This window comes from Entelurus aequoreus, linkage group LG19, assembly GCF_033978785.1.
Source record: "Entelurus aequoreus isolate RoL-2023_Sb linkage group LG19, RoL_Eaeq_v1.1, whole genome shotgun sequence".
Taxonomy (NCBI): domain Eukaryota; kingdom Metazoa; phylum Chordata; class Actinopteri; order Syngnathiformes; family Syngnathidae; genus Entelurus; species Entelurus aequoreus.
The window spans coordinates 43584202-43604984 of record NC_084749.1 but is presented as its reverse complement, the minus strand read 5'-3'; the positions used below and the strand labels follow the sequence as shown (position 1 = coordinate 43604984).

At 39.2% G+C, this 20783-nt stretch overlaps 1 protein-coding gene across 2 annotated transcripts in view; it reads left to right on the top strand.

The window, feature by feature from the left end:
• bcar3 (BCAR3 adaptor protein, NSP family member) overlaps window positions 1–20783 on the top strand; it is a 270158-nt gene that overhangs the window by 231450 nt on the left and 17925 nt on the right. For both annotated transcript variants that reach the window (XM_062028535.1, XM_062028536.1), the window contains 4 exons: window positions 211–311; window positions 5700–5834; window positions 11249–11464; window positions 15104–15663. In XM_062028535.1, coding sequence (XP_061884519.1) covers window positions 211–311; window positions 5700–5834; window positions 11249–11464; window positions 15104–15663 — 1012 coding nt within the window. The remainder of the gene's footprint in view (window positions 1–210; window positions 312–5699; window positions 5835–11248; window positions 11465–15103; window positions 15664–20783) is intronic.

Below are 20783 nucleotides of genomic sequence, written 5' to 3'. Positions count from 1 at the left end.
TTTATGAGTTTGAACATCAAATATGTTGTCTTTGTAGCATATTCAACTGAATATGGGTCTAAAATGATTTGCAAATCATTGTATTCCATTTATATTTACATCTAACACAATTTCCCAACTCATATGGAAACGGGGTTTGTATAACATTGTTCACTTGCCAGTTCATAATTTCCTCAATTTAAAGACGGTTGTACATTCCAATCTTCACAGATTGAAGGATCGTTGTGGGAGCCAACCAGCGAGCCTCAATCAACTCCAGGATAAAAGGCGGCCATTGAAAGCGCATCAGTCGGAGAGCTTTCTACCACTTGGTAAGTACAAATACCTTTTTTGTCACCTTTAAGAGACGGGATTGGTAGGAGAGTTTTCCAGCTTATTATTTATCCACTAGAGGAATCAGACAAAGTGATGTGTCTAAAGTACTCTATGGTAATAGTGTATGATAGTCACATCACTGCATAGTACAGCCATAATAATACATGCATTGATTGTTGATACCAAACCCAAAACCAGTGAAGTTGGCACCTTGTGAAAATCGTGAATAAAAACTTAAAAAATATCAACTTATATTCAATTGAATAGACTGCAAAGACAAGATACTTAATGTTCCAACTGAGAAACTTCATTTTTTTAGGCAAATAATCATGAACTTTGAATTTAATGGCAGCAAAAAAGTTGGCACAGGGGCATGTTTACCACTGTGTTACATGGCCTTTCCTTTTAACAACACTCAGTAAATGTTTGGGAACTGAGGAGACACATTTTTGAAGCTTCTCAGGTGGAATTCTTTCCCATTCTTGCTTGATGTACAGCTTAAGTTGTTCAACAGTCCGGGGGTCTCAGTTGTGGCATTGTCTTGCTGAAATAAGCAGGGGCGTCCATGGTAACGTTGCTTGGATGGCAACATATGTTGCTCCAAAACCTGTATGTACCTTTCAGCATTAATGGTGCCTTCACAGATGTGTAAGTTACCCATGTCTTGGGCACTAATACACCCCCATACCATCACACATGCTGGCTTTTACACTTTGCGCCTGTAACAATCCGGATGGTTCTCTACCTCTTTGGTCCGGAGGACACCACGTCCACAGTTTCCAAAAACAATTTTGAAATGTGGACTCGTCAAACCACAGAACACTTTTACACTTTAGAATCAGTCCATCTTAGATGAGCTCTCGCCCAGCGAAGCCGGCAGCGTTTCTGGGTGTTGTTGATAAATGGCTTTCGCTTTGCATAGTAGAGTTTTAACTTCAATCAATCAATCAATGTTTATTTATATAGCCCTAAATCACAAGTGTCTCAAAGGGCTGTACAAGCCACAACGACATCCTCGGTACAGAGCCCACATACGGGCAAGGAAAAACTCACCCCAGTGGGACGTCGGTGAATGACTATGAGAAACCTTGGAGAGGACCGCATATGTGGGTAACCCCCCCCCCCCCTCTAGGGGAGACCGAAAGCGACCGAAAACTTGCGCTTACAGATGTAGCGACGAACTGTAGTTACTGACAGTGGTTTTCTGCAGTGTTCCTGAGCCCATGTGGTGATATCCTTTACACACTGATGTCGCTTTTTGATGCAGTACCGCCTGAGGGATCGACGGTCCGTAATATCATCGCTTACGTGCAGTGATTTCTCCAGATTCTCTGAACCTTTTGATGATATTACAGACCGTAGATGGCGAAATCCCTAAATTCCTTGCATTAGCTCGTTGAGAAATGTTGTTCTTAAACTGTTCAACAATTTGCTCACGCATTTGTTGACAAAGTGGTGACCCTCGCCCCATCCTTGTTTGTGAATGACTGAGCATTCCATGGAAGCTGCTTTTATACCCAATCATGGCACCCACCTGTTCCCAATTTGCCTGTTCACCTGTGGGATGTTCCAAATAAGTGTTTGATGAGCATTCCTCAACTTTCTCTGTCTTTTATCCATTTACGAACCTCTGCATATGAGCTTATCCATTTACGAACCTCTCATCGTACGAACTTATCCATTTCCGAATCCCTCGCCATACGAGCTCATCCATTTACGAAACCCCCCCGTCGTACGAACTTATCCATTTACGAACCCCTCATCTAACTAACTGGTTCATTTACGCGCCCCTCATAGTACGAACTTCTCCATTCGGGCGCCCGTCATTATACGAACATATCCATTTACTAACCTCTCATCGTACAAACTTATCCATTTACGAGCCCCTCATTGTACGAACGTATCCATTTACGAACCTAGATCGTGCAAACTAATCCATTTACGAACCTCTCATCGTACAACCTTGTCCATTTACGATCCCCCTCATCGTACAAACTTATCCGTTTATGAACCCCTCACCATACGAGCTCATCCATTTACGAACCTCTCATCGTACAAACGTATCCATTTACGAGCCCCTCATTGTACGGACGTATCCATTTACGAACCTTTATCGTGCAAACTTATCCATTTACGAACCTCTCATCGTACAAACTTGTCCATTTACGAACCCCCTCGTCGTACGAACTTATCCATTCACGAGCCACTCATTGTACGAACGTATCCATTTACGAACCTATGTTGTGCAAACTTATCTATTTACGAACCTCTCGTCGTACAAACTTGTCCCTTTACGAACCCCCTCATCGTACAAACGTATCCATTTACGAGCCCCGACTTAAACAAGTTGAAAAACTTATTCGGGTGTTACCATTTAGTGGTCAATTGTACGGAATATGTACTTCACTGTGCAACCTACTAATAAAAGTCTCAATCAATCAATCAATCTCATTGTACGAACGTATCCATTTACGAACCTATGTCGTGCAAACTTATCTATTTACGAACCTCTCGTCGTACAAACTTGTCCATTTACGAACCCCCTCATCGTACGAACGTATCCATTTATGAACCCCTCACCATACGAGCTCATCCATTTACGAACCTCTCATTGTACGAGCTTATCCATTTATGAACCCCTCATCGTACAAACGTATCTATTTACGAACCCCTCATCGTACGCGCTTATCCATTTACAAATCTCACATCGTACAAACTTGTCCATTCACGCCCCCCTCATCGTACGAACTTCTCCATTTGGGCGCCCGTCATCATACAAACGTATCCATTTAGGAACCTCTCATCGTACGAACTTATCCATTTACGAGCCCCTCATTGTACGAACGTATCCATTTACAAACTTATATCGTGCAAACGTATCCATTTACGAACCTCTCGTCGTACAACCTTGTCCATTTACAAACCCCCTCACTGTATGAACTTGTCCGTTTATGAACCCCTCACCATACGAGCTCATCCATTTACGAACCTCTCATCGTACAAACTTATCCATTTACGAACCTCTCATCGTACAAACTTGTCCATTTACGAACCCCCTCATCGTACAAACTTATCCATTTACGAGCCCCTCATTGTACGAACGTATCCATTTACGAACCTATATCGTGCAGACATATCCATTTACGAACCTCTCGTTGTGCAAACTTGCCTATTTACGAACCCCCTCATCGTACGAACTTATCCATTTATGAACCCCTCGCCATACGAGCTCATCCATTTACGAACCTCTCATCGTACGAGCTTATCCATTTATGAACCCCTCACCATACGAGCTCATCCATTTACGAACCTCTCATTGTACGAGCTTATCCATTTATGAACCCCTCATCGTACAAACGTATCTATTTACGAACCCCTCATCGTACGCGCTTATCTTTGGGGCGGCATGGCGTAGTGGGTAGAGCGGCCTTGCCAGAAACCTGAGGGTTGCAGGTTCGCTCCCCGCCTCTTACCATCCAAAAAAATCGCTGCCGTTGTGTCCTTGGGCAGGACACTTCACCCTTGCCCCCGGTGCCGCTCACACCGGAGAATGAATGATGAATGAATGAGTTGTAAAAATGAATGATGGGTTCTCACTTCTCTGTGAAGCGCTTTGAGTGTCTAGAAAAGCGCTATATAAATCTAATCCATTATTATTATTATTATTATTATTATCCATTTATGAACCTCACATCGTACAAACTTGTCCATTTACGAACCCCCTCATCGTACAAACTTATCCGTTTACACGCCCCTCATCGTACGAACTTCTCCATTTGGGCGCCCGTCATCATACGAACTTATCCATTTAGGAACCTCTCATCGTACGAACTTATCCATTTACGAGCCCCTCATTGTACGAACGTATCCATTTACAAACTTATATCGTGCAAACGTATCCATTTACGAACCTCTCGTCGTACAAACTTGTCCATTTACGAACCCCCTCATTGTACGACCTTATCCATTTATGAACCCCTCACCATACGAGCTCATCCATTAACGAACCTCTCATCGTACGAGCTTATCCATTTACGAGCCCCTCATTGTACGAACGTATCCATTTACGAACCTATATCGTACAAACTTATCCATTTACGAACCTCTCACCGTACAAACTTGTCCATTTACGAACCCCCTCATCGTACAAACTTATCCTTTTACGAGCCCCTCATTGTACGAACGTATCCATTTACGAACCTATATCGTGCAGACATATCCATTTACGAACCTCTCATTGTGCAAACTTGTCCATTTACGAACCCCCTCATCGTACGAACTTATCCATTTATGAACCCCTCACCATACGAGCTCATCCATTTACGAACCTCTCATCGTACGAGCTTATCCATTTATGAACCCCTCACCATACGAGCTCATCCATTTACGAACCTCTCATCGTACGAGCTTATCCATTTATGAACCCCTCATCGTACAAACGTATCTATTTACGAACCCCTCATCGTACGCGCTTATCCATTTACGAACCTCACATCGTACAAACTTGTCCATTTACGAACCTCTCATCGTGTAAACGTATCCATTTACACGCCCCTCATCGTACGAACTTCTCCATTTGGGCGCCCGTCATCATACGAACGTATCCATTTAGGAACCTCTCATCGTACGAACTTATCCATTTACGAGCCCCTCATTGTACGAACGTATCCATTTACAAACTTATATCGTGCAAACATATCCATTTACGAACCTCTCGTCGTACAAACTTGTCCATTTACGAACCCCCTCATCGTACGACCTTATCCATTTATGAACCCCTCACCATACGAGCTCATCCATTAACGAACCTCTCATCGTACGAGCTTATCCATTTATGAACCCCTCATCGTACAAACGTATCTATTTACGAACCCCTCTTCGTACGCGCTTATTCATTTACGAACTTCACATCGTACAAACTTGTCCATTTACGAACCTCTCATCGTACGAACTTGTCCATTTATGCGCCCCCATCGTACGGACTTCTCTATTCGCGCACCCTTCATCTTACGGACTTATCCATTTACGAACCTCTCATCCTACAAACTTATCCATTTACGAACCGCTCATTGTGCAAACTTATCCATTTACGAACCCCCTCATCGTAATGCTTTTTTGGAAACATGAGCTAATATTTGCAAACAATAACAACGTTTTCCAGTTTGAACATTAAGTATCTTGTCTTTGCAGTCTATTCAATTGAATATAAGTTGAAAAGGATTTGCAAATCATTGTATTCTGTTTTTATTTACCATTTACACAAGGTGCCAACTTCACTGGTTTTGGGGTTTGTACATCTCTTGTCGTGCCTAAAGTGGACCTATGAGTCAACAATGTGTGTTCTCTCTGTTCTAATGTCAAACACTTACTTTTTACGACCCCAGGATCCAAACCCCAGCACCATCATCCGTCAGACCCCCTCCTCCTGAGCCTAAATGCCAAGTCTCCGGTGTTCCGTACGGGCAGCGAGCCATTGCTGAGTCCATCTGTCACCAGGAGGTTGGCAGAGTCACTAGCAGGTCAGAGCATGAGCTGAAAGATAACGCCCATATACCGGATCCAGAAATAAGCTATGACATAAGACGTCAGGAGTTGATTCGTTCAAAGAATCCCTGTAATTTCCTGCCCCGTCTTGCATATGAATAGGACATTAAATGGTATTGTTTGCCCGTGTCACATACTGAATTGTAAGAGACAGCTAAGTAAAGCCTTGAATTCATTATCAGAGGTTCCCTCCTTCCCATGTTGGTAAGACTAAAAGTGTATATACTAGGGTTGTACGGTATACCGGTACTAGTATAGTACCGCGATACTAATGAATCATTTTCGGTACTATACCTGTGCCGCATGCGCCCGCGTCGAAGTAGTGTCGTGTCATTGCTGGTTTACGAGCATGTTCGGCAGCGCACAATCACGGAGTACTTACAAGCAGACACAGTGTGTAGACAGAAAAGGGAGAACGGACGCATTTTTGGCTTAAAAAACTGACGATAAAGGTGAAGTTATAACACTGAAACGCCCTCAGGAAGAGATGCTTTAAGACATGGCTAGCTAGCTAGCGGCTAACGTCCATCCGCCGTCTGCAGTGTTCAAGCTACTTCTAAATCACTAATCTTTGTCTCCATGGCGACAAATAAAGTAGGTTTCTTCCAAGTATCATCCCTGCAGGACGAGGAATAGCTAAACATGCTTCACTACACACCGTAGCTCACCGGCATCAAAATGTAAACAAACGCCATTGGTGGATCTACACCTGACATCCACTGTAATGATACCAAGTACAGGCACGTATCTAGTTGATACTACTATGATTACGTCGATATTTTTTGGCATCACATCTTCTTTTGTTTTTTAAAAAATGTATATTATAAGTTACTACTTTTTTGGTTTGTTGTATATACGAAATTATGACTTTTTTGGTTTGTTGTACGTGTATACTAAGTTGCTACTTTTTTGGTTTGTTGTAAATATACTAAGTTACAACTTTTTTGTATATACTAAGTTACTACTTTTTTGTTTGTTGTATATACTAAGTTACTAATTTTTGGTTTGTTGTATATACTAAATTACTACTTTTTTGGTTTGGTGCAGGCACGTGCACACATAGGGCCCTATGGGTGCTGGAGCCCCTGCCCTTTTTTGCCTCGTCTTAAAAAGTGCCCTCTGCCTGTGTGTGTGTTTTTTTTTTTTTCTTTAAACAACATTAATAAATTCCTGTAAGTGATGTAAAAAAAAAAACAAAAAAAAAAACAGCGGTACAAAAACTCCACGTTTTCTTGTAATACCGGGTTGTTTGAGCCTGCCGCTTCCTTTAAACGTTTAGCCCCTCCTCGTAATGTACAAAATAAAACACTGGGTTAATTTTCAAAATAAAATGCACTGTGTTTACGGCGGATCACATTTTTCTCACAGTGGAGTTTTAGATATAAGGTTATTGTGACTTTGCTATTACTGTGTGGGTTAACAAAATAATAATAATAATAATGATAATAATAACAATAATAATAAGAAGAACAATGATAATGATAATAATAATAATTATTATTATTATTAATAATAATAATTTCAGCATTCTGGGGATATAAGATGTAGGTTATCTGTTAGGAATATTACCATCTGTATTTAAACTTGATTCATGTTGATTATGCCTGCAGCCCAATGCCAAAAAAAGAAAGGATACAGCCCTCTACTGGCCCCTGGTCCATATTTTTGGCCCTGTATTGCGTTTCAGTTGTTTAGTCTGAGCATTAAGTGAGAAAGACCATAAGTTACAACTTGATGGTGTTTGCATCAAGTTAAGGGAAGACGGACAGATTTTCACATTGAAGTTTTTTCCATTTGGGTATTTATTTTTGTATTTTTTTTCAAAGTTCATGTTGCACTGTTCAATGTTCAATATTAAAGCGCTTATCTTTAACAAAAAATAGCCTAATAATAAACCAGTGTTTTGTTGCTTTTCATGTCTTCCAAGCCTATGATAATGTGAATTAACTCATTATGACCATAATTTGTTGACACAAAATAAATGGCAATCACTTTTACCTACAAAGGACACACAGCTAAGTAGTTAGCTTCCTATTAGCAAATTTAATTTTACATTAATTTCCATATTGTGTAAAGGACCAAAAAAAAAATTCCTGCCCTTTTCTGACTTTGAGCCCCTGCCCCTCTATAATCATGTGCACGTCCCTGGTTTGGTGTATATACTAAATTACTACTTTTTTGGTTTGGTGTATATACTAAATTACTACTTTTTCGGTTTGTTGTATATACTAAGTTACAACTTTTTTGTTTTTTGTATATACTAAATTACTACTTATTTGGTTTGTTGTATATACTAAATTACTACTTTTTTGATTTGGTGTATATACTAAATTACTACTTTTTTGATTTGGTGTATATACTAAATTACTACTTTTTTGATTTGGTGTATATACTAAATTACTACTTTTTTGATTTGGTGTATATACTAAATTACTACTTTTTTGGTTGTTGTATATACTAAGTTACTTTTTTGGTTTGTTGTATATACTAAGTTACTACTTTTTTGGTTTGGTGTATATACTAAATTACTACTTTTTTGGTTTGTTGTATATACTAAATTACTACTTTTTTGGTTTGTTGTATATACTAAATTACTACTTTTTTGATTTGGTGTATATACTAAATTACTACTTTTTTGATTTGGTGTATATACTAAATTACTACTTTTTTGATTTGGTGTATATACTAAATTACTACTTTTTTGATTTGGTGTATATACTAAATTACTACTTTTTCGGTTTGTTGTATATACTAAGTTACAACTTTTTTGTTTTTTGTATATACTAAATTACTACTTATTTGGTTTGTTGTATATACTAAATTACTACTTTTTTGATTTGGTGTATATACTAAATTACTACTTTTTTGATTTGGTGTATATACTAAATTACTACTTTTTTGGTTGTTGTATATACTAAGTTACTTTTTTGGTTTGTTGTATATACTAAGTTACTACTTTTTTGGTTTGGTGTATATACTAAATTACTACTTTTTTGGTTTGTTGTATATACTAAATTACTACTTTTTTGGTTTGGTGTATATACTAAATTACTACTTTTTCGGTTTGTTGTATATACTAAGTTACAACTTTTTTCTTTTTTGTATATACTAAATTACTACTTATTTGGTTTGTTGTATATACTAAATTACTACTTTTTTGATTTGGTGTATATACTAAATTACTACTTTTTTGGTTGTTGTATATACTAAGTTACTTTTTTGGTTTGTTGTATATACTAAGTTACTACTTTTTTGGTTTGGTGTATATACTAAATTACTACTTTTTTGGTTCGTTGTATATACTAAATTACTACTTTTTTGATTTGGTGTATATACTAAATTACTACTTTTTTGGTTTGGTGTATATACTAAATTACTACTTTTTTGATTTGGTGTATATACTAAATTACTACTTTTTTGATTTGGTGTATATACTAAATTACTACTTTTTTGGTTTGGTGTATATACTAAATTACTACTTTTTCGGTTTGTTGTATATACTAAGTTACAACTTTTTTGTTTTTTGTATATACTAAATTACTACTTATTTGGTTTGTTGTATATACTAAATTACTACTTTTTTGATTTGGTGTATATACTAAATTACTACTTTTTTGATTTGGTGTATATACTAAATTACTACTTTTTTGGTTGTTGTATATACTAAGTTACTTTTTTGGTTTGTTGTATATACTAAGTTACTACTTTTTTGGTTTGGTGTATATACTAAATTACTACTTTTTTGGTTTGTTGTATATACTAAATTACTACTTTTTTGGTTTGGTGTATATACTAAATTACTACTTTTTCGGTTTGTTGTATATACTAAGTTACAACTTTTTTCTTTTTTGTATATACTAAATTACTACTTATTTGGTTTGTTGTATATACTAAATTACTACTTTTTTGATTTGGTGTATATACTAAATTACTACTTTTTTGGTTGTTGTATATACTAAGTTACTTTTTTGGTTTGTTGTATATACTAAGTTACTACTTTTTTGGTTTGGTGTATATACTAAATTACTACTTTTTTGGTTCGTTGTATATACTAAATTACTACTTTTTTGATTTGGTGTATATACTAAATTACTACTTTTTTGGTTTGGTGTATATACTAAATTACTACTTTTTTGATTTGGTGTATATACTAAATTACTACTTTTTTGATTTGGTGTATATACTAAATTACTACTTTTTTGGTTTGGTGTATATACTAAATTACTACTTTTTTGGTTCATTGTATATACTAAATTACTACTTTTTTGATTTGGTGTATATACTAAATTACTACTTTTTTGGTTTGGTGTATATACTAAATTACTACTTTTTTGGTTTGGTGTATATACTAAATTACTACTTTTTTGACTTGGTGTATATACTAAATTACTACTTTTTTGGTTTGGTGTATATACTAAATTACTACTTTTTTGGTTTGTTGTATATACTAAATTACTACTTTTTTGATTTGGTGTATATACTAAATTACTACTTTTTTGGTTGTTGTATATACTAAGTTACTTTTTTGGTTTGTTGTATATACTAAGTTACTACTTTTTTGGTTTGGTGTATATACTAAATTACTACTTTTTTGGTTTGTTGTATATACTAAATTACTACTTTTTTGGTTTGGTGTATACACTAAGCCCTGCGATGAGATGGCGACTTGTCCAGGGTGTACCCCGCCTTCCGCCAAAATGCAGCTGAGATAGGCTCCAGCACCCCTTGCGACACCAAAAGGAACAAGCGGTAGAAAATGGATGGATGGATGTTTATAAACTCTGGAAATATGTCCCTGGACACATGAGGACTTTAAATATGACCAATGTATGATCCTACTTGGTATCGGACCGATACCTAAATTTGCGGTATCATCCAAAACTAATGTAAAGTATCAAACAACAGAAAAATAAGTGATTATTACATTTTAACAGAAGTGTAGATAGAACATGTTAAAAGAGAAAGTAAGCAGATATTAACAGTAAATGAACAAGTAGATTAAATATTCATTTTGTACCGCTTGTCCTTAATAATGTTGACAAAATAATAGGTGTATAAATGACACAATATGTTACTGCATACGTCAGCAGACTAATTAGGAGTCTTTGTTTGTTTACTTACTAATAAAAGACAAGTTGTCTTGCATGTTCACTATTTTATTTAAGGACTTAAATGCAGTAATAAACATATGTTTAATGTACCCTAAGATTTATTGTTAAAATAAAGCCAATAATGCAATTTTTTTGTGGTCTTCTTTATTTAGAAAAGTACCAAAAAGTATCGAAATAATTTTAGCACGGGTACCAAAATATTGGTATAGTTACAACACTAGTATACACTAAGTCTTAGAAACAATCACTCATTTTCTGAGTGAAATTGTTTTTTGCAGGTCAGCCTATCAGAGGATCCGACAGCCAGCTGTGCCCCAGACCGCCACCCAAGCCCAGCAAAGTGCAGCTGACCCGGTTGCCTCGTTTCCCCTGCCTCCAGCTCCCGGGTCCCTCTACCAACATCACAGAACCCTCATCTACCTGCTCCGGCTTGTCCTCACCCACTCTGGACTCTTCATGTGTGGACACTCATGTTAGCTCATGGCGGCTTGGAGGTAATTTCTCCGTTTTTATGTCAACACAATGATGACTAGTCTGAAACAAAACAGTCTCATACGGTTCACAGCATCTCCCTTTGAAATAGTACATGGAAACTTTCACACTTGCGTGGAAGGGAGGGTTGAGTCGGTGGAAAGACTTGAGGATAACAAAAAAGGGATGAAAGTTAAAATAAGGGAGAGTATTTACTCAGGAGAGCGAATTAAAATAAGGGGAAAAACCGGAAGATTGACAGATATTTTAATGAGAAATTTTGAGCTGCTACTACAATATGTAGTCTTTTATACAACAACCAAAAATGAGGTACAAACTGAAAAGAGCACCATGCAGGTGGCACTCTTACTTCTGCGGGGCCATTTTAGTTTTCGGCTTTGTGGCAACATGGGAACATCCAAGTTCCAAGGAAAGAGGAGCTTTGCGCTGATGTTGTGTATCTTAACCTACGAGATTAAATCTTGACTGCTACAGTACCTTATATTCCTTCAATATCCGAATCATTGCACCATAGTGGTATCTTCCTCACCAAGGAATGGACTCAAAATGAAATAAAAACAATGTTAACATATTTCCCTATCAAGAAACCACATAGCCCAATCTAAACTCACACCAATACATTGCTGTCTGAGCAAAAGATTTCGGAATGTGGAAAAGTACTTTTTGAGCACATTCAACAAAACTGCGATAACCGCGATCTTTTTGGTCACGATAACCGGGGTTTGAAGTTTTCCTATAATTACAGTCGCGGTCAAAAGTTGACATACACTTGTAAAGAACATAATGTCATGGCTGCCCTGAGGTTCCAATCATTTCTACAACTCTTATTTTGTTGTGATTGGAGCACATACTTGTTGGTCACAAAAAACATTCATGAAGTTTGTTTCTTTTATGAATTTATTATGGGTCTACTGAAAATGTGAGCAAATGTGCTGGGTCAAAAGTATACATACAGCAATGTTAATATTTGCTTACATGTCCCTTGGCAAGTTTCACTGCAATAAGGCACTTTTGGTAGCCATCCACAAGCTTCTGCTGGAATTTTTGACCACTCCTCTTGACACAATTGGTGCAGTTCAGCTAAATTTGTTGGTTTTCTGACATGGACTTGTTTCTTCAGCATTGTCCACACGTTTAAGTCAGGACTTTGGGAAGGCCATTCTAAAACCTTCATTCTAGCCCGATTTAGCCATTCCTTTACCACTTTTGACGTGTGTTTGGGGTCATTGTCCTGTTGGAACACCCAACTGCGCCCAAGTCCCAACCTCCGGGCTGATGATTTTAGCTTGTCCTGAAGAATTTGGAGGTAATCCTCCTTTTTCATTGTCCCATTTACTCTCTGTAAAGCACCAGTTCCATTGGCAGCAAAACAGGCCCAGAGCATAATACTACCACCACCATGCTTGACGGTAGGTCTGGTGTTCCTGTGATTAAAGCCCTCACCTTTTCTCCTACGAACATATTGCTGGGTATTGTGGTGTAGTGGATCGTCCGAAGCTTAAACAGCAACAAAAGTGAGTTTAGTACAAAAGGTTTATTTAGCCATAGTCAAAAGTACAAAGTTGGATTGAGCTGCCCATGCAGACAAACAAACGTCCTCCGGGGGACACAAGAATCAAGCAATCTCCCTCAGCCGTTGTCACTTGGCCATTTTATCTGTTTTCTTCATGCGTCAAGGTCCTGATGTTTTCGACCTGTTTGTTCTGCAACATCCTCGAATCCCTTAGTCATACTTGGATAATCAAAACATTTTGTAGAATGGTCAGAGCAACTCCATATTCAACTTTGGCCTACATCTGGTCCTTTAATGGTTTAGAATAGAAAAGAAATGAAACGAGCAGACATTCTTGACGGACACGAAATATAGCTTAAAGGTCAGAAATTCCACCAAACAGCTCAATTTTTGATTCATCTGACCACAGAACTTTCCTCCAGAATGTCTTATCTTTGTCCATGTGATGTCAAATGAAACAAAAATTGAGCTGTTTGGCGGAGAAAAGGTGAGGCCTTTAATCCCAGGAACACCATTCTTACCGTCATGCATGGTGGTGGTAGTATTATGCTCTGGGCCTGTTTTGCTGCCAATGGAACTGGTGCTTTACAGAGAGTAAATGGGACAATGAAAAAGGAGGATTACCTCCAAATACTTCAGGACAACCTAAAATCATCAGCCCGGAGGTTGGGTCTTGGGCGCAGTCGGGTGTTCCAACAGGACAATGACCCCAAACACACGTCAAAAGTGGTAAAGGAATGGCTAAATCAGGCTAGAATGAAGGTTTTAGAATGGCCTTCCCAAAGTCCTGACTTAAACGTGTGGACAATGCTGAAGAAACAAGTCCATGTCAGAAAACCGACAAATTTAGCTGAACTGCACCAATTTTGTCAAGAGGAGTGGTCAAAAATTCCAGCAGAAGCTTGTGGATGGCTACCAAAAGTGCCTTATTGCAGTTTAGTTTAGTTTATTAAGGATCCCCATTAGTCTACACCGCAGTGGAGACTATTCTTCCTGGGGTCCAGGCAAAAAACATCACACAATCACAAAACAAAAGATTAAAATGCAGTACAACATGATCAAATAATAAAATGTTGTAATACAAAAATAGCAACAACAAAGAACCAAAAAAATAATAATAACTTCGAGTTTACATAATATTGTTCATAACAAAGATAAAAAGAGCAATATAAAAATAGATATATATATATATTTTTGCAAAAAAAAAAATAAAACAAAGAACCAATGGCCTAAAATATATACATTAGTGTACCAAAGACAAACAATAAGTGACGAAAAAAGTTCCCTCCACCATTTTCTACTGCTTGTCCCATAATCAATAAAATAGTCAATAAAAACAGTCATGACATTAGGTACAATCTAGAATAATCTCTTTCCGCAATACTTCTCCTCTTAGTCTATTCTTAAAACCCACTCTGCTGGTGATTGATACCAAATATTGTGGAAGTCGATTCCAGTAAGTGATTGCCCTATACATTACAGTCTTTTTCAAAACATCACTTTTGGGTTTAAGACGGGTGAAAGCACCTCTTAGGGCTAACCTGGTACCATAGTTGTGACTTTCACTAGCAAGCAACAGCTGAGAATACAGATATGAAGGTTTATGGTATGTATAGATTGTTTTTAAAAATAGAATCAAACTACACGCTAGTCTTTCACCAATGTGAAGGGACATGTAAGCAAATATTAACATTGCTGTATGTATACTTTTCACCCAGCACATTTGCTCACATTTTCAGTAGACCCATAATAAATTCATAAAAGAAGCAAACTTCATGAATGTTTTTTTTTGTGACCAACAAGTATGTGCTCCAATCACTCTATCACAAAAAATAAGAGTTGTAGATATGATTGGAAACTCAAGACAGCCATGACATGATGTTCTTTACAAGTGTATGTACACTTTTGATCGCGACTGTATATAGAGGCACTGCATGCCATTTTTACTATTGTCACGAATGCAGCACATTACACTGCAAACTGACTTCACAAAATCCAGATTTTCTTTTAAAAAAAACCAATTGTAGTACAACTCTCAAAGCAAGGCACAGGGATGATATCATGTAGAGTTGCAGTATAGTCATCAAATTGGAGCATAACTTGTAGAGTAATAAATGTTCTCCCACAGATCCAGCATTACCGCCAGCGAAGCATACCCACGCTGACTCGAGCTTCTCCAGCTGTGCAGTTCCACCGATTCCATACCCAGACTTTGAACGCCTACCGCCCGCTCCTGCAGACCTCAGGCCCTGCAGCCCGCTGGAATGGAACAACCCGACCTCTCCAAACTCCATCCCGGACAACGCCCATGAACTTGAGCAGCTGCCGTGCAGCTACGTTGAGAGATTGAGGCAAGAGGGGGAGGTGGGCGAGGGGGGCGAGGCGGGCGGGCGGCGAGGGATGGACAGAAGCTCCTACCATCACGCCATTGCGGCTTTAGAAAACACCAGCGATGAGGAAGAGGAGGACGCGGGGAGGGGGGATGACGGAGGGGACGAGAAGAGGAGCCTTTTTCTGAGGCCCGTGGTGGAGGCGGAGTCAGCGTTCCGGCCGACGGAGTTCAACTCTCGACTTCTGCCCGAGGAAAACAAACCGCTGGAGATGTTGGTTTTGAAGAGAGCCAAGGAGCTGCTGCTGAGCCACAACCACCACAGCATAGCCAGACACCTGCTGGTGGTGGACTGCCAGGTAAACAACACATTGCCTAAAAAGCCTAACCTCAACCTTTACGCGTCACTCCAAGCCAACGCTCGGCATATTTGTCATACCACATCTGAAGCCTCATGCCGCCCTTTGAACACTGACCAACAAGTCTTGGCTTTTTTTCTCATGCTTTCATCACGGCAGCTTTCTGCTGCGAAATGCAGCTTGTTGTTGTTGTTGTTGAACTTGTTCCTTCCAGGGGGGATTTTTGGACACTTATTTACAAACCCCGTTTCCATATGAGTCGGGAAATTGTGTTAGATGTAAATATAAACGGAATACAATGATTTGCAAATCATTTTCAACCCATATTCAATTGAATGCACTACAAAGACAACATATTTGATGTTCAAACTCATAAACATTTTTTTTTGTTGCAAATAATCATTAACTTTAGAATTTGATGCCAGCAACACGTGACAAAGAAGTTGGGAAAGGGCATGTTCACCACTGTGTTACATGGCCTTTCCTTTTAACAACACTCAGTAAACGTTTGGGAACTGAGGAGACACATTTTTGAAGCTTCTCAGGTGGAATTCTTTCCCATTCTTGCTTGATGTACAGCTTAAGTTGTTCAACAGTCCGGGGGTCTCCCTTGTGCTATTTTAGGCTTCATAATGCGCCACACATTTTCAATGGGAGACAGGTCTGGACTACAGGCAGGCCAGTCTAGTACCCGCACTCTTTTACTATGAAGCCACACTGTTGTAACACGTGGCTTGGCATTGTCTTGCTGAAATAAGCAGGGGCGTCCATGGTAACGTTGCTTGGATGGCAACATATGTTGCTCCAAAACCTGAATGTACCTTTCAGCATTAATGGTGCCTTCACAGATGTGTAAGTTACCCATGTCTTGGGCACTAATACACCCCCATACCATCACACATGCTGGCTTTTCAACTTTGCGCCTATAACAATCCGGATGGTTCTTTTCCTCTTTGGTCCGGAGGACACGACGTGCACAGTTTCCAAAAACAATTTGAAATGTGGACTCGTCAGACCACAGAACACTTTTCCACTTTGTATCAGTCCATCTTAGATGAGCTCAGGCCCAGTGAAGCCGACGGCGTTTCTGGGTGTTGTTGATAAACGGTTTTCGCCTTGCATAGGAGAGTTTTAACTTGCACTTACAGATGTAGCGACCAACTGTAGTTACTGACAGTGGGTTTCTGAAGTGTTCCTGAGCCCATGTGGTGATATCCTTTACACACTGATGTCGCTTGTTGATGCAGTACAGCCTGAGGGATCGAAGGTCACGGGCTTAGCTGCTTACGTGCAGTGATTTCTCCAGATTCTCTGAACCCTTTGATGATATTACGGAGCGTAGATGGTGAAATCCCTAAATTCCTTGCAATAGCTGCTTGAGAAAGGTTTTTCTTAAACTGTTCAACAATTTGCTCACGCATTTGTTGACAAAGTGGTGACCCTCGCCCCATCCTTGTTTGTGAATGACTGAGCATTTCATGGAATCTACTTTTATACCCAATCATGGCACCCACCTGTTCCCAATTTGCCTGCTCACCTGTGGGATGTTCCAAATAAGTGTTTGATGAGCATTCCTCAACTTTATCAGTATTTATTGCCACCTTTCCCAACTTCTTTGTCACGTGTTGCTGCCATCAAATTCTAAAGTTAATGATTATTTGCACAAAAAAAAAATGTTTATGAGTTTGAACATCAAATATGTTGTCTTTGTAGCATATTCAACTGAATATGGGTTGAAAATGATTTGCAAATCATTGTATTCCGTTTATATTTACATCTAACACAATTTCCCAACTCATATGGAAACGGGGTTTGTACATCCCGCGTACTTAAAAGTGTACTGCAATGTAACTTTGTTAAAATTACCTCAACCACTTTATCATATGTTCAATACAAATTGTTAGATGACACAGACAGCGGGTGACATTAAACAATTAGTTTGTAGCACTTAGGCCCCGTTTACACTAAGCCGGATAACCCGCCCACCCCCAACCCCGCCCACCTCAACCTCCTCATGCTCTCTCAGGGAGAGCATGTCCCAAATTCCAAGCTGCTGTTTTGAGGCATGTTAAAAAAAATAATGCACTTTGTGACTTCAATAATAAATATGGCAGTGCCATGTTGGCATTTTATTCCATAACTTGAGTTGGTTTATTTTGGAAAACCTTGTTACATTGTTTAATGCATCCAGCGGGGCATCACAACAAAATGAGGCATAATAATGTGTTAATTCCACGACTGTATATATCGGTATCTGTTGATATCGGAATCTGTAATTAAGAGTTGGACAATATCGGAATATCGGATATCGGCAAAAAAGCCATTATCGGACATGTCTAGTTGTAACGATACCAATAATTTGGTACCGGTATTAAAATGATTTCGATACTTTTCCATACCCATCTTTTAGCCACTTTCTGAATGTCTCTTGCTGCGATGAGGTGGCGACATGTCCAGGGTATACCCTGCCTTCCGCCCAAATGCAGCTTGCGACCCCGAGAGGGACAAGCGGTAGAAAATGGATGAATGAATGTCTCTTGTATACTGCTGTTTTGGGAGTGGTCCGGGGAACAAGAAAATATAAAAAACAATCAATCAATCATTTACCAATATGGCCCCTAATCACAAATGTCTCAAGGGCTGCACAAGCCACAACTACATCCTCGCCTCAGATCCCACATCAGGGTAAAGAAATAACTCAATGGAGGCGGAATGGATCTAGTTAATAATGTGAGAGTCCAGTCCATAGTGGGGCCAGCAGGGGTGCGTAAGGACCGGCCTCGAAGCACAGCTGGCAGGTGATTGGATTACCCAGCTGGGGATGATCATCCAATCACCTGCCATCCTTATTAGCAGCAGCCGGGCCGAGACGCAGTAGTTGGAGTTTGAGCCAGACAACCCACACATGCGCCCGAGACCACGCCGCAAGAGGGAGAGCAGCCGAAAGACTGAAAAGAGTGCTGACCTGGCGCGTATGCGCACAATGAAAATATTACCGCACCTGACTACCGGGCTCTCAAGAAGGTCTGTCGCGGTCAGGGGACCCACTAGAGGGCAACCTCTACAATGGGTCTGTAAAGCAACATTTTGACCAAGGCACCAGCATTACAGTCTATGTAGACCTGTTTTAGGTGCAGATTAAAAAACATAATATGACCCCCTTTAAGTAATTATACATGTAAAACATTTCATGTAAAAATGTAATACTTTGACACTGTTGAGTTAAGGAGGTTGTCAGAGTTACTACAGCTAACTAACTGAGCTACTAGGTAGAGGGCAGCAAAATATGGGCCGCGTATTTGAGACCTCTGATTTAGAGTCAAAACCTAAACCTTAGAAAATAATTGTCTATACTTGAGACCAGTGGTATTCAACCGCTGTCTGGTGTGCCGTGGGAGATTATCCAGTCTCACCTATTTGGGTTAAAGATGTTTTTTGCAAACCAGTAATGTGTTGTTGTTGAGTGTCGGTGCTGTCTAGAGCTTAGCGGAGTAACCGTGTAATACTCTTCCATATCAGTAGGTGGCAGCCGGTAGCTAATTGCTTTGTAGATGTCGGAAACAGCGGGAGGCAGGGTGCAGGTAAAAATGTGTCTAATGCTTAAACCAAAAATAAACAAAAGGTGAGTGCCCTAAGAAAAGGCATTGAAGATTAGGGAAGGCTATGCAGAACGAAACTAAAACTGAACTGGCTACAAAGTAAACAAAAACAGAATGCTGGACGACAGCAAAGACTTACTGTAGAGCAAAGACGGCGTCCACAAAGCACATCCGAACATGACATGACAATCAACAATGTCCCCACAAAGAAGGATAAAAACAACTGAAATATTCTTGACTGCTAAAACAAAGTAGATGTGGGAAATATCGCTCAAAGCAAGACATGAAACTGCTCCAGGAAAATACCGAAAAAAAGAGAAAAAGCCACCAAAATAGGAGCGCAAGACAAGAACTAAAACACTACACACAGGAAAACAGCAAAAAACTCCAAATAAGTCACGGCTAAGCAAAACCAAACTAAAACTGAACTGGCTGAGAAGTAAACCAAAACAGAATGCTGGACGACAGCAAAGACTTACTGTGGAGCAAAGACGGCGTCCACAATGTACATCCGAACATGACATGACAAAAAGAAAGATTAAAAACAACTGAAATATTCTTGATTGCTAAAACAAACAAGTTGCGGGAAATATCGCTCAAAGGAAGACATTAAACTGCTACAGGAAAATACCAAAAAAAGAGAAAAAGCCACCAAAATAGGAGCGCAAGACAAGAACTAAAACACTACACACAGGAAAACAGCAAAAAAAACTCAAAATAAGTCACGGCTAAGCAAAACCAAACTAAAACTGAACTGGCTGAGAAGTAAACCAAAACAGAATGCTGGACGACAGCAAAGACTTACTGTGGAGCAAAGACGGCGTCCACAATGTACATCCGAACATGACATGACAAAAAGAAGGATAAAAACAACTGAAATATTCTTGATTGCTAAAACAAACAAGATGCGGGAAATATCGCTCAAAAGAAGACATGAAACTGCTACAGGAAAATACCAAAAAAAAAAGATAAATAACCACCAAACTAGGAGCGCAAGACAAGAACTAAAACACTACAAACAGGAAAACAGCAAAAAAAACTCAAAATACGTCAGTAAACAAAAACAGAATGCTGGACGACAGCGAAGACTTACAGCGTGTGGACGGCGTCCACAAAGTACATTCATACATGACAACACCAAAATAGGAGCGCAAGACAAGAACTAAAACACTACACACAGGAAAACAGCAAAAAAACTCAAAATATGTCACAGCTAAGCAAAACCAAACTAAAACTGAACTGGGGCTGAGAAGTAAACAAAAACAGAATGCTGGACAACAGCAAAGACTTACAGCGTGTGGAGCAGACGGCGTCCACAAAGTACATCCGTACATGACAACACCAAAATAGGAGCACAAGACAAGAATTAAAACACTACACACAAGAAAACAGCAAAAAAAACTCAAAATACGTCACGGCTAAGCAAAACCAAACTAAAACTGAACTGGCTGAGAAGTAAACAAAAACAGAATGCTGGACGACAGCAAAGACTTACAGCGTGTGGAGCAGATGGCGTCCACA